Below are 13,257 nucleotides of genomic sequence, written 5' to 3' on the forward strand. Positions count from 1 at the left end.
CAGGAATCCAGACGGTGTTTGGAGGGGGGGCGGGGGAGGTCGGTAATTAGTGTAAACCCTTTGTCTGCCTTTGATACCCACGGTTCCCCCGCCGCCGCTTCCTCCGCCCGGAGCGCGCCAGGGAAGGCGGGGCGGCCCGCACCTCGGTCCTCCTCGGTCCAGGGCCGGGGTGCTGGCGGCTCCGGGGCCCTCAGCCCGGCGGAGGGGGAGTGGGGGCGGGGAACCCGCCCCCCCACCCGTCCCCCACCCGCCCGTCAGTGACCAGCCCCTGAATACCCTCCAGGTCCGCACTGGCCGAGATGACGCCGAGCCCCGCGCTGGTGCTGCCACTGCTGCTGCTGCTGGGGGCCCTCCCGCCGGCCGCCGCCGCCCGAGGTGAGTGCTGGCGCCCAGCCCGGCGCCCCGGCCTCCGCCAGCGCCGCCCCTTTCCCTCAGGCCCTGAACTCTGCCACAGTGCCCGCCTGGCGCGCGTGCCTGCGCCCCGCCCCTACTGGCCGCGCGCAGCCCGGCCCCTCACCCACTGGGCCCCCAGCTCACCCACGGGCCAGTGCAGCTCACGCGTGGGCCCCGCACCCAAGGGGCTCCTCGGCTATCTGCGGGGCCTCCCCTCTCACCATAAGGTCCCCCAGATCACCCACAGGGTGATCTCACTCTGTGGGCTCCTCCAGCTCTGGCACGGGGTCCCACACTAGCTGGCAGGGTGGGCTCTGGCCCCAGTTCCCTTCAGGATACACACATCCACCCAATGCTGCAGCTGAGGGCAGCCACTGGTGGAGGATTCCTGGGCATTGGGCAGTTTGGCCACAGTGGACCCAGTTAGGCCCCTGAAAACCCACAGAAACCCCCTGGTGGCCAGGGTCAGGTGTGGGGACAGTGGGGACCTTCTTGGCATGTGGGACTAATGACCCAGACCAGTGCACTGACCAGAACCAGACCTGCCCGTCTCTAAGAAGGTGCAGGGTTGGGGCCAGGGGACTGAGGACCCAGCACACGGGGTCACCGCATGGTGGGGAGTAGGGGCCTGTCTTAAGGCAGACGCTGAGACCACATACTTCAGGCCACACAGTGCATGTCTCAGTATGGCATGTGCCACAGCGGGGCCTAGACGCGGGTTCACACACCTCCTGGGCAAGAGGGCAGGTTCAGATACCCCTGGAGGGACCCCTGCCCCAGCAAGGGGCGTCCTTGGCTGACGGGCGATGGGTGACGCGTGCCCGTGGACTCCCACCGCCGTGTTCGGTGCTGGCCTCCTTCAGCGAGGCGGGACCTGCGGCCAGGCCAGCCCTGTTGACCACTCAGGATCGTCCTTGCCCTGTCCACCAGTCCTCTGAGGCGTCGCACCCCTCCCCCACCGCTGCCCCACAGGCGCACCGAGCCCAAGCTGGCCTTATATGGCCACATTCGGGTGTGGGGTGGCGGGCGGCGGCCCAGGTGGGCCTCATGCCACAGTACCCCCCCGCCTGCCCTGCCGGGGACTGGCTGGCTCGCTTGAGGGTGGGGGCTGCCCAGGCGTGGCCGGGATGGCAGTGTCCAGGGTGGTGCAGACACTCGGGTCATGCCCAGCGAGGCTCCCACCCCCAGGGCCGGCAGCTCGACCTCCGATTGCTCTTTCATCTGCTTGGACTCTCCCATCCCCTAACCTGCCTGTCCTCTGGCCACTTGGCCAGGGAGGCTCGGGAGGCCACTGGCCTGACCTGGCCACCGGCTGGAGCCTGGAGTGGAGGGGCGGGCAGCAGTGGGCCGCGGACGGCCGTGGGCAGCAGGGCCTGCCTTGGCACCGAGCGGTCCCCCAGGGGCTACACCCCGCTCGGTGCCCTTTGGCTGAGGCCTTGGGCTGCATGATGGGGGCCCTGGCGGCCGTAGGGAGGTGGGAGCCGCTTTCCAAGGGCAAGGGCCTCTGCGGTTTCTGGTGGGGGGGGGGGGTGCTCTTCCTGAATCGTGTTGGCTTCTCCTCCAGGCCTGGACTGGAGGGCAGAGTCGTCTCAGGCCCTTCCCACTTGGCGCGTGAACAGGCTGAGTGTGGACCTTCTTCAGGCAGGCAAACCAGCGCAGAGAGAGTTTGGGTGGTTTCTTGAAGCCGCTTTCCCTGCGGTGTCACAATTTCTGGAGTCAGTACATTTCTAGACTCAATATTTTTAAGGTTCCCCTTTTCCCAAAGTTTCACAATCTTGGTGGGTTAGTCTTAAACTTTTTTTTTTTCAAATTTGAAAAAAGAATTTGGCTTTCTTCATTTCCACTTTACTTCTCACAGTGGGAATTTGAGAGGTTCCGAATGAAGTGCCTTTTACAATTTACTTTGAAAGAAGTCATTTCAGGGTTTTCTGAGAAGTGCCACGTGTGAACTTTTCTGAGGATGGTGCAGTGGACCGTCTCTGAGCAGCTGGCCCTGGAGGCCCCTCTCCCTCCCCTGGACCTGGCCAGCATGCCCGGCCGCCTTCCGCCTGTGGGATGGTGCAGACTTCAGGCCGACTTGCCTGGGGGCTATGGTGGAAGGCTCTGCCAGGGCGTATGAGTCCACGGGGAGGCGTGCGGCTGTCAGAAAGGCTGTGATGTGTGTGCTGGTTGACCTCAGCCTCTGACCAGGCTGCAAGGGGCCTCCTTCTCGCCCTGCAGGCAGCACTGGCCAGTGTGCGGCCCAGGCCGAGGTGGACTCATGGGAGCCCGGCCCAGGCTCTGCGAGGTGGACGTGGGCCAGTGGCCCACTTATGTCTTGTCTTGGGCCCCACTCCTGGAAGGGAAAATAAACCACTGCCCCCTCTGCAGGGAGGAGGGAGCGAAGAAAGTCGCCCTTGGCTGGCCCTGGAAGCGCTGCCTACCAGGCTCCATCTCCATTGCACTGAGATCAACGGCCCCCAGGTCCTCCTGGCTCCGTGGCGGCCCTAATGAGGGAGTTGATGGTTTTCTCCAGCAGCAGCCCTGGCCTCTGGACGCCTGGGCAGCCCAGGCCCCATGGACGTGCAGGGGAGGCGGGCGGAGGCCGCCCATCTTAGCCTGCTTTGCCCCATTCTGTGCCTCCATGGGTGACCGCAGCCTGGTGTGTCCAGGGGACAGCCTCAGTGAGCAGGTCAGCACACAGAAGGAAGGGGTGCCCACCCCATGGACGCCCTGTCCAGGGCGGCCCCCCACTCTTCCTAGCGGTGGTCATGGGTGCTCCATAAGCATAGCCTGCCTTCTCTCAGGGCCCGGGGGAGCAGGGGCCGCCATTCTGGGCTACCTCCAGTGGCTTTTGCAGCCCAGGGTTCCCTGGAGAGGCTTGGGTGTCACAGGGCCAGGCGGCGTGGGCCTGGTCAGATGAGGCAAGGAAGGCCTCCAGTGATGGGAGTGCTGTGGGCAGAGGTGGGCAGCTCACCACGGCCGAGGTGGGCATGGCGCCTTGGCCTCGCTGGGTAGGGCCTTCGGGTGGGGAAGGGCCTGGGCCAGGCCGACGGGCTGGTCGGTTGAGGGTGGCCCACCGGGGCTTTGTGAGCTGGGGCCCCCATTCCCACCCTGTGCCCCGCCAAGTGGCTGGGGCAGGGTCTGGAGGCGGTGTGCTGGGGTGGGGGGCGCATGCCCGAACCGAGCCCAGACTGGCCCGGGAGGAGGGGGACTGGCCTGGGGGGTTTCTGGAGCTGTCCCCAGCTGTCCCCGAGCTGTCCCCGAGCCGTCCCCAAGCCGGAGGCAGGGCAGGGAGCTGCCCCAGCCTCGGAACTGCTGAACCCCAGGGTTTCCCATCTTGGCAGGAAACACAACTCCTCTTCTTCCTGCTGGGGAGTTTATTTTGTGAGAGATTTTCACAAGCTGTGTGCTGGATAACGGGGCCTGGGGAGCCGGCAGGGAGGAGGCTCCTGTGACGCTGCCCCCGGGCGCCCTTGATCCAGGGCTGCTCGCCCCCTCCCCTGCCCCACCTACGCGGCAGCCCGTCTGGATCCTGGCGGGAAGGTGGGGCTGGTCCTGGAGCTCACCCTGAGGGTCCGGTGGCCCACTGCACGGCCTCTGGGGGCCTGGGGGCGCCCAGTCTGGGTCACTCTGGCCTCAGGGCCTTGGGCCCATCCTGGAGAAGCCGCTTGGGCCTCAGTGGAGCGGACGTGGGACCCAGCCGGCCGCTGGGGGTTGGTCGTCTGCAGCCATTGTCTAGAGACCCCACATTCGCCCTGAATGCCTGGGGGCTCCAGGCTCAGGAAGGGTCCTCTCACCTCCTAGGCGACTGCCCCTTGGGTGGCCTGCGCCCCAAAGCGCATTACCCTGTCCTCTGTGTCCAGCACGGCAGGCGTGGGAGGCCCCGGGGGACAAGGGCCTTCTCTGCCCTCTGACAGCTGGGAGCGCGTCTGTGAGGTGGCGGCGGGGCGCAGGCGCGGGCAGGTTTGCGGGGGGGTCGGCACTGAGTCTGGGGGCCCACCGAGGCCTCGACAGTGCAGGAGGGCTGCCCAGTGTTCAGCTGTGCCCCGGGTGGGTCCGGGTGCTTTCCAGTCACCGTCCCCCACTGGCAGTTCCCATGGGCGCCCCCAGGGATGTGGCACCATCAGGGTGATGCTCTGGGGCCCCCGCCAGGGTCCTGGGGGTGGTGAGGGTGAGGCAGAGGAGCCCTGAGGCTGGGCTTCCACTGGAGGTAAGGTGCCCACTCCCCTGCTGGGCGGCTGGGCAGCAGGTGGTGGGGACACTCCCGCCGCCTTGCTCGGTGGGTCAGGCTGTCCCTTCGCCACGCCCAGAATGGCCTGGTTTCTCGGGCAACCACCTGTCCTGCGGGTCCTACCAGTTCCACCACAGATCCCGTGGGTCCAGCCCCCAGGGGCCGCCCCGGGCCAGCTGGTGACCAGGAGCCTGTGTGCATGTGTGGGTGTGCAGCGGTGCTGGGCAGGGGTCTGCCCGCCTCCTGGAAGCCGCGTGGTGGTCCTCCCCTGTGCCCACCCTCCGCCCTGGGTGCTCCTGCCCTTCCGCCAGGGGCCTCGCCTCCCTGGGGAGGGTGCTGGGCCCAGAACCTGGAGCTCACTGTGGGGAACCCCTCGGGTGTCCCACCCCCTAGATGGCCTACCATCCTGGTGCCGGCATCCAGGCTGGCCAGGTGGGCCCTCCTCCAGAGCCCAGCCCCCTCCTCCCGGCCGCCCCCACCCGTAGCCAGGCCCATCGTGGTCGGCTTGATCAGCGCTCCCCCACACCTTGCTCCGGCGGCCAGAGCGTTCCTCAGGCTGGAAACTTGTGGGGCTTTGCAGGGCTTGCTGGGGACGTAGCTACCCTGAGGTGCAGGCTGGGGGCTCAGGCTCCGTCACCCCACCTGCTCTGAGTCCTCTGGCACCTGGGGCCCGGAGGAAGGCTGCTGTCTGGCTCCCTCCCCTTGAAGGGAGCTTGGGGTCGCAGGCCAGGGCCCCCCGAGCACCCTGGGTGGCAGGGAGGGGTGAAGGCCGACGTTGGGGTGTCCCCGCTCCCCATGGCCAGGCCCCTGGCAGACTATGAACAGAGCAGGGAGTGTGGGTCCAGACGGAATGGCCAGGGCAGCTCACCCTGCCCCGGGGCAGGGAGGGGGGCGCGGGGGTCAGGGAGGTGCCCAGGTGGGCAGAGGCCGTGCGGCGTGGGGCGCTGTGCTTTGGTGCAGCCCCCAGGGCCTGTGATGATGACTTGGGGTGCGTGGGGGAGCCTGGGGGGCTCCACTGGGGGTCCCTTCTCCATCTGCCCGCCTCAGCCCTCCCTGGGACAGGAGGGGTATCAGCTGGGGTTGCAGCAGGGTCTTGTTATAGCAAACCTGGGGAAACAGAGCCCCCAGCCAGGCAGGGGGGCTGCAAGCCTGGGGGCCTCCAGTGCTCAGAGGAGGGGCATCTGCACCCCCTGTTGGGGTGTGCGTCTGGGGGACGGCGTAGAGGGGTGGCATCGTGTCCACGTGTGGCCCCAGCTCTGGGTATCCCGGTGGCTCAGGGTGAAGAGTCCATCTGCAGTGCCGGAGCCCCAGGCTCACCCCTGGGTTGGGATATCCCCTGGGGGAGGGCATGGCAGCCACTCCAGTGTCCTTGCCTGGAGAAGCCCATGGACAGGGGATCCTGATGGCCTACAGTCCACGAGGTCCCAGAGTCCGACTGACTTAGCAACTGAAACAACACCCGAGCAGCTGCAGAGCGTGGGGAGGAGGAGGAAGGGGAGGAGGGGCGACGCCCCCTCTGCCCACGAGCGCGGTGCTCCGCCCGCGTCCTGGATGAGACCCTGCCCAGCCTGCAGCCTCCACCCACCCTTCGAACCCTGCCTGTGCCCCAAACCGCCCAGCACCGTGGCTCTGGGGAGGTGCTAGGTTGGGGCTTCCTGGAGGCGGCGCTCTAGGGAGGGGCCGCGGCCCGGAGGAGGGCCTGCCGGGAGCTGAGGGGCTGCCCCCCTGGGCCGCACCCCTCCCCCAGGCCCTGCAGGGGCCCCCAGGTCCCCATGCAGGCCTCAGTTTCCCACGGCAGAGCGTCGGGATGCCCTGTCCAGGTGGAACAACGGGGCTTGTGTTTCCCAGGCTAAATATAGAGCTGGCCCAGCCGTGCTGGCGGCCAAAACCCCCAGGAGTGTGGGGGGCCGGGCCTCCCGCCTGTGAGCCAGCGGGGGTCTCTGGAGAAGCTGCGGGTCTGGGCGAAGCGCAGGTGGGGGCGGGGCGGCCGCCGAGGGAGGGGCTGTTTGCTTTGGGATGCGGCTGGCTGCGCCGGCCTCCTCCGCTCAGGCCGCTCGCGGGGCCACATTTCCGGCCCATCTGGCGGTCCCTGGGCCCCGTCGCTCCTCTTCGCAGTGACCCCGGGCAGCGTCCCCGCCACCCGCACTTGCCCCGCCCTCCCTCCTGAAGGCCTCCTTTCGGGGGACAGGGTGGGGCCGCGTGGTTGGGCCGGCCCCTTCTCTGCCCCCGAGGCCAGCTGCTCAGGGTCTGGGGGTGTTGGCGAGGGCCCACTGGTGCCCACAGGTTGTGGTCGGGACAGGCAGTACCCCAGCGGGGAGGCTCCGCACACACGTGCGTCTGTGTGCACACGTGTGGGTCCGCGCCTGTGACCCTTGTGTCCCGGTGTCAGCCTGGGGGCCAGGGGCAGGCTGAGGGACCTCTTTGTCCTGCAGCCTGGGAGGCCGCTGGGGATGGTGGGATTTCAGGTGGTGGACAGGGTCCTCCTGGGATTGAGGCCTGGACCCTGGGCAGCCTGGTTGGGCCCTCCTGGGGTCCACTTGTCTGGGGGCCCTAAGGCGCCCCCCCCCCCCACTGTGAGCTGAGTGGGTGCCTGGGGGCGGGCCCTGCAGACTGCCGAGTCATTGCGGAGAGGTGGTCAGGGGAGGCAGGAGGGAGGGCTGGCTGGCCGGGGCAACTACCTGGCAGGGGTGTGGCCCCCCGAATAGGGGTGGGACGTGGGGGCCGAGGGGAGGTGACCGGATCTCTGTCGCTCAAACCCCGGTCCCCTGGAAGCAGAGCCTCAGGACCCCCTCCCCACTTGGGGCCCCAGAGAAGCTGAGCCCAGAGCCGTCAGCTTGCCCATCCCTGGGGCCATGGCCTCCACCCTCCCTTGGCACCCCAGGCAGGGGCGACAGGGGTCCGCGCCCTGCAGGGCCCTGGGAGCCACAGCGTCTGCAGGACCCACAGGAGCACTCTAGTTGCAAAGCAGCAGTGGAACCAGCTGGCAGTTGCATGTTGAAGAAACATCAGCTGGTTATTGAAAACACATGCCGCCCTTGGGCTCCGAGCGATAGCGTCTCAGAGCAGCCGCGTCAGGCCAGCACCTCCGCACGGCCAGGACACCCGGACGTGGCCCTCCTGGCCTGAGTGGCGGCCTCGAGGGGTGGAGGCGCCTTCCAGTGGCTGGTGGCTGGAGTCCCGGGAGCCAAGCCCGGCCAAGCCCCTTGGAAGGGCAGCTGAGTGCCTCTGGCTGCCTCTCCTGGTCTGGAGGGACAGTGGGTGGTTGCCCACGAGAGAGGCCCGAAGCCCCTGTGGTCTTCCCGTGGTGCTGGAGCTGCACATGGGCCCGAGCTCCGGGCCACGGGCACAGCGGGGGCTGAGGGTCCCCTGGAGGAAGCTCTGTAGCCTTGTGGTGTCCACGGTGTCATTCCCTGTGGTCATCCCCTGTTGTGGTCTAGACCCGATCACCCCCATTGTGCCCACACTTGACCCCGGAGGAATTGAAGCTGGACCCAGGCCAGGGGGGTCAGGGACGTTCAAGGGCACCGTGACCTCAGCCCAGGACTCCGGCTTCTCCCACGGGAGAGACTGGTCACCCAGAGCTGGGGTGTCCAACCTCTTGCCCTCTGCCCCAAATGCCTTGGTGACCTGGTGTGGCCTGGCTGGCAGCGGGGAGGCTCTTGCCCGGGCACACATGAGCACAGACGCGGACGCTCGTGTGTCCGCGCCCCGTCTGTGAGGGGCTGTCCTTGCTGGTCTAAGTGCGTCCTGGGCGAGCCGGTCCTCCCGACTGCGTTCCAGCTCCCGTGTGAGAGCGCGCAGGGGCCCCTGTGGTCTGAGAGGGGGCAGGCATCTCTGCCTGGGGTCCTGGGTGGGCTACCGGCAGGGACAGCCCTCCCCCCAGCTCCCAGTGCCCACACCGCCTTTGCCCTGACCGACCCGCTGCCAGTCCCCTCCTCCCTGATGGAGCCCTCTGACCCCCCAGGGCCCCCGAGGATGGCGGACAAGGTGGTCCCAAGGCAGGTGGCCCGGCTGGGCCGCACGGTCCGGCTGCAGTGCCCCGTGGAGGGGGACCCGCCGCCACTGACCATGTGGACCAAGGACGGCCGGACAATCCACGGCGGCTGGAGCCGCTTCCGTGTGCTGCCCCAAGGGCTGAAGGTGAAGGAGGTGGAACCGGAGGACGCTGGTGCCTACGTGTGCAAGGCCACCAACGGCTTCGGAAGCCTCAGCGTCAACTACACGCTCATAGTGATGGGTCAGTGTTGGGGCGGGGCCTTGCGGCGTGCCGTTAGACTCCAGCCAGGAGGTAGCACTTCCCCGAGTGCCCACCGCCACCCCCCGTCCTGCCTGAACTTGACCACTGCCCCCCAGGACCAGGCCTGTCCTGCTCACTGCCTCTGAGTCCTGGACACACCCCAGCCCGGGCCTGCCTCCTCAGCTTGCACCTCAGGGTGGGGGGGGTCTTTCCTCCCAGCCCCTTCTCCCCCAAAGTTCTGCCGGCCTGAGGGGCCAGGGCTGGCTGGGAGATGGCAAGAGTGGGTGGGGGGCCCCAGCTCGCACCGAAGCGCAGCCTGGTGGGTCGGCCGGTAGCCTTGGCGTCGGCCGTGACTTGAGGCTCAGGTTTCTGAGTTCAGAGGGGCCGCTGGGAAGTGAGGGCCTTGTGTTCTCTGCCTCCGGGGCCCGGGCTAGGGGACTGGGCGGCGCCCCAGCAACACGCCCTTCACTCGCTGGTACCAGGCGCTGGCCCGGCCCTCCCCCCGGGCGCCGGGGCAGCACAAAGCAGGAGCCCGACCCATACACCCCGCCGCTGGGTTCCGGGGTGGGGTCTGGGAGCCGGGCCTTGGTCCTGGGCCCTGGAGGCGGCGGCTGTCCGGGGAGGGGGCATTCCTCAGCATTCCCCGACCACCCCCCTCCCCAGGCCCCACAGGCCTCCTCTGGACTGTGGAATGGGAATACTGTGGGTGTCCCCCCACCACGTCCTTTCAAAGGGGAGGATGACCAGGCGGTATGTGAGCCATGTCAGCTCACCGAGCCCTCGGCCCCTTGATGTGGGCTAGGGTTACTGCAGCTGCTGGCGGGCCCCAGCCCCCACCGCCCCCAGGCCCTGCAGACCCCCGGGAGCCAGGGTGGGAGAGCCAGACCTCCGTCCCACCCACGCCTGGCGGGGTCACCTGCACCCAGGGAGTGGGCCGGGAGGCGGCTCCCGCCCAGCTGTCCCTGGGATTCTGAGCTGTGGGTGTGCATCCACAGCCTCCTGCTGGCCTGCTGGAGCCTCCCAGCTGGGCCTGAGGCTGGGGTCCATGCTGGGATCTCACGGGGGCTACTGAGGCCCCTCTCACGTGCCCCGCCCCCTCCCCCCCACCCCCCAGATGACACCAGTCCTGGAAGGGAGAGCCCAGGGCACGACAGCTCCTCTGGGGGCCAGGAAGACCCAGCCGGCAAGCAGTGGGGTGAGCAGAGGGGCGTCAGGTGGGCTGGGGGCTGGGCTTCACCAATCCCACCGCCCTGCCCGGCCCTCTGACCTCCACGCCTCCCCCCCTCTGCAGCGCGGCCCCGCTTCACGCAGCCCTCCAAGATGAGGCGCCGCGTGATCGCGCGGCCCGTGGGCAGCTCCGTGCGGCTCAAGTGCGTGGCCAGCGGGCATCCGCGGCCCGACATCATGTGGATGAAGGATGACCAGGCCTTGACCCGCCCGGAGGCTGGCGAGCACAGGAAGAAGAAGTGGACGCTGAGCCTGAAGAACCTGCGCCCGGAGGACAGCGGCAAGTACACGTGCCGCGTGTCAAACCGCGCAGGCGCCATCAACGCCACCTACAAGGTGGATGTGATCCGTGAGTTGCGGGCGGGGCGAGGGCTGGGGGCGGGCTGCAGCCCCGGGACCACACCCAACGCTTGTCCCTGCGCAGAGCGGACTCGCTCCAAGCCTGTGCTCACGGGCACGCACCCCGTGAACACGACGGTGGACTTCGGGGGCACGACATCCTTCCAGTGCAAAGTGCGCAGCGACGTGAAGCCGGTGATCCAGTGGCTGAAGCGCGTGGAGTACGGCGCCGAGGGCCGCTACAACTCCACCATCGACGTGGGTGGCCAGAAGTTCGTGGTGCTGCCCACCGGCGACGTGTGGTCGCGGCCCGACGGCTCCTACCTCAACAAGCTGCTCATCACGCGCGCGCGCCAGGATGACGCGGGCATGTACATCTGCCTGGGTGCCAACACCATGGGCTACAGCTTCCGCAGCGCCTTCCTGACGGTGCTGCCCGGTGCGTGGGCCTCACCCCGCCCCTGCCCCGCCCCTCGGGTCCTGCCCCGCCCCCAGGGGGGTGTCCCACCAGGCCCCGCCCATGCGCACCAGCTGGGCTGTGGGGGACCCGCGCCCTGACGGTCCGCTCCCTGCCCCTCGGTGTCTCCCGCAGACCCAAAGCCCCCAGGGCCGCCTGTGGCCCCCTCGTCCTCCACCACCAGTCTGCCGTGGCCGGTGGTCATCGGCATCCCGGCCGGAGCCGTCTTCATCGTGGGCACCGTGGTCCTGTGGCTCTGCCAGGCCAAGAAGAAGCCATGCGCGCCGGCCCCGCCCCCCCCCGGCGCCTGCACATCGCCCGCCCGCCGGAGCCCGCGACCGTGGCGGGGATAAGGACCTGCCTGCCCCCGCCACCCTGGGCTCTGGCCCCGGAGTGGGGCTGTGTGAGGAGCTTGGGCCCCCAGCCGCCCCCCAGCATCTGCTGGGCTCCGGCTCAGCCACCGGCCCCAAGCTTTACCCCAAACTCTACACAGACACGCACACACACACACACTCACACACACACTCACATGTGGAGGGCAAAGTCCACCAACATCAACACATCCACTACCAGTGCTAGGAGGCCTTGGGGCAGGCTTGTGGAGGCCACGGCCAGTGGCAGGCTGGGGCAGAGCGCCACAGGGGAGGACAGACCGTGGGTCCATCTCCCCATGCCCCGTGAGATACACACACACACACACACACACACACACACACACACGTTCAGACTGAAGCCTTTGGGAAGGTCTGTATTGTAACCGCAGTGCGCATGTGGCGACTGGCTAGCTCATGAAGGAATCCCTTGGCCCCGTGAGAAGGATTTCACGGGGGCCATGGTCACCCCCCTCACCCTGGCCTGGCAGGAGATCTGAGAGGCACCCTGGCTTTGCAAACCAAAAACTCCGACCCCTTCCCTACGCCTGCCTGCCTGTGTCCCTGCCCAGGCTATTTTTGCCACCACCTGTCCTGGTGTCCAGGAGTCCACCAGTACCCTGGAGGGGGGTCGGGCGGAGCAGTCCTGGGCCCTGTCCTGAGAGGCTGGAGCCAGCTGGGGGTGACTTGCGTCCCACCCGGCCTCCCGCTGCCAGAGAGGAGGGCCCTTGATATTTATATTTAAGAAATTAAGATAATAATATTAATAATGATGAAAGGAGGGCTGGGCCACAGAGACTTGGCCTCTCCTGGGACCCAGGACCCACCTGGCCTTGTGGCCACGCTGGATGTCCACCCAGGGCCTGGGCACCCATCACCCCATTACCCGTGGCCCCAGACCTCTGTAATTTTATATAGAGTTTGAGCTGAAGCTTCGTATATTTAATTTATTTTGTTAAACAAGAAAACGTGCATCCTTTTCCTCGAAGTTGGTGTTCCTTCCTGTGTGCGCACGCGTGCACCTGTATGCCAGGAGCCCCACGGCCAGGCCGCAGGCTCAGGGCCCCCGGGACCCACCGTCGGTGTTCTGGACGCTCGCCTGTACGCGTGTCTCTGGCCAGCCTGAATCTGGCTTGGTGGGGGTCTGCTTCTGCACTGGTGTGGCACCCCCACCCCCAGTCCTCACTGCAGGGCCTGTGCTGCTCCTGTCCCACGTTCTGGGGCTTGCCGTGTGCCCTCTGTGGGCAGGTGGGCTGGGGACTCCGCCGCAGGGCCCCATCCACCCTGGGTGGGGCAGCAGAGCCTCCCCCTCGATGGGGAGACAGGCTCTGACTCACCGGCCAGCAGGCAGGGCTTGGGCCGCCCCGGCCTGCAGGTTCTGGAGCCTTTTAAGGAGAAGCACTAACAGGTCGTGCGATTTTAGTGAGGCCCCCGGCAGGACCACATCGGTAGGTGAGCAGGAGGGGTGGGGCCCAGAACCCAGCCCCTGGTTCTCAGCACTTCAGGCACGAACTCGGGCCCTGCCTGACCTGCAGCTGGGCGTCCTCCACCTGACCTGGAGGCCGGGCCTCCTCGCATCCTCCATGCTCCCCTGCTGGGCTGCTGCCCACTTCCTCTCCCCAGCTCCAGGCTGGACCCCCACCTCTGCTGTCGTCTCCCAGGGCTCAGTCCCCTCTTCCCTCCTCCACTGGGACCCCAGGCAGGGCAGGACGGGACCCCCTGTCCTCTTCAGTCCTGCGCCCCCAGCCTCTGGCCTCCCGGGGTGGACCCTACTCCTGTCTCCAAGGAGGCCCCTCACCAAGCTCAGGCTGGATGACGGGGGCCACCCACAGCCCCAAGGGAGACCCAGGGCCTGGCTGGCGGCGGGAAGCCAGGCGGCAGTGGTCAGGGCAGCAGTGGGGGCTGCTAGTGGCCCACAGCTGGTGACCAAACAGATGTTCCCCAGACAGGACTGGCTGCAGCCAACGCCTGGTTGGGTTCAGACCGAGGGGGAAGGGTGGAGAGAGAGGAGGCCCTGAGC

At 67.7% G+C, this 13,257-nt stretch overlaps 1 protein-coding gene across 1 annotated transcript; it reads left to right on the forward strand.

Annotated features, from left to right (window-relative positions):
- The first annotated feature begins 283 nt into the window (after window positions 1-283).
- Window positions 284-12,225, forward strand: FGFRL1 (fibroblast growth factor receptor like 1). Its single transcript, XM_043905929.1, is given in 7 exon segments — window positions 284-375; window positions 8,571-8,843; window positions 9,958-10,038; window positions 10,135-10,419; window positions 10,495-10,848; window positions 11,002-11,159; window positions 11,161-12,225. Coding segments are annotated over 7 exon segments (1,512 nt in total). The 5' UTR covers window positions 284-299; the 3' UTR covers window positions 11,446-12,225.
- The last annotated feature ends 1,032 nt before the right edge of the window (window positions 12,226-13,257 follow it).

Source organism: Cervus elaphus, chromosome 6, assembly GCF_910594005.1.
Source record: "Cervus elaphus chromosome 6, mCerEla1.1, whole genome shotgun sequence".
In the NCBI taxonomy this organism is placed as follows: domain Eukaryota; kingdom Metazoa; phylum Chordata; class Mammalia; order Artiodactyla; family Cervidae; genus Cervus; species Cervus elaphus.